Raw genomic sequence first — 325 nt, forward strand, 5'->3', positions numbered from 1 at the left:
CCTCTCCCTTGACCACAACCTCTACAGCTATTTCTCCTCTCAACAACCCCCGCTACAACCCGTTCTATCACCCCAGCAGCTGCTACCACAACCTACCACAACCCTCACAACCACGCACCTGGACGGTGAGCGCGGCCCTCGGCTGGTTGTTGGCCGAGAACCAGACGGGCAGGTTGTAGTTCCCGCCCTGGCCAGACTCGCACTTGAGCTTCTTCTCGGGCACCTGGAGGAGCAGGGAGGAGTTCGAGGGCGAGTAGTACTGGCGGATATCCTTCGAGAAGGTCGAGGCTCGTAGGTCGGCGCGGCAGTTCAAGGTTGACATCTG

The 325-nt window shown here is 60.0% G+C and overlaps 1 protein-coding gene across 1 annotated transcript in view; it reads right to left on the reverse strand.

Annotated features, from left to right (window-relative positions):
• The window catches only part of LOC119592746 (alpha-1-inhibitor 3-like), a gene marked incomplete at its 5' end in the record, with an annotated part of 26,706 nt that overhangs the window by 14,355 nt on the left and 12,026 nt on the right, over positions 1–325 (reverse strand). The window contains 1 exon segment of the mRNA XM_037941681.1: positions 119–322. Within this exon segment, the coding sequence (XP_037797609.1) occupies positions 119–322 (204 nt within the window).

Source organism: Penaeus monodon, chromosome 30 (genome assembly GCF_015228065.2).
Source record: "Penaeus monodon isolate SGIC_2016 chromosome 30, NSTDA_Pmon_1, whole genome shotgun sequence".
In the NCBI taxonomy this organism is placed as follows: Eukaryota; Metazoa; Arthropoda; class Malacostraca; order Decapoda; family Penaeidae; genus Penaeus; species Penaeus monodon.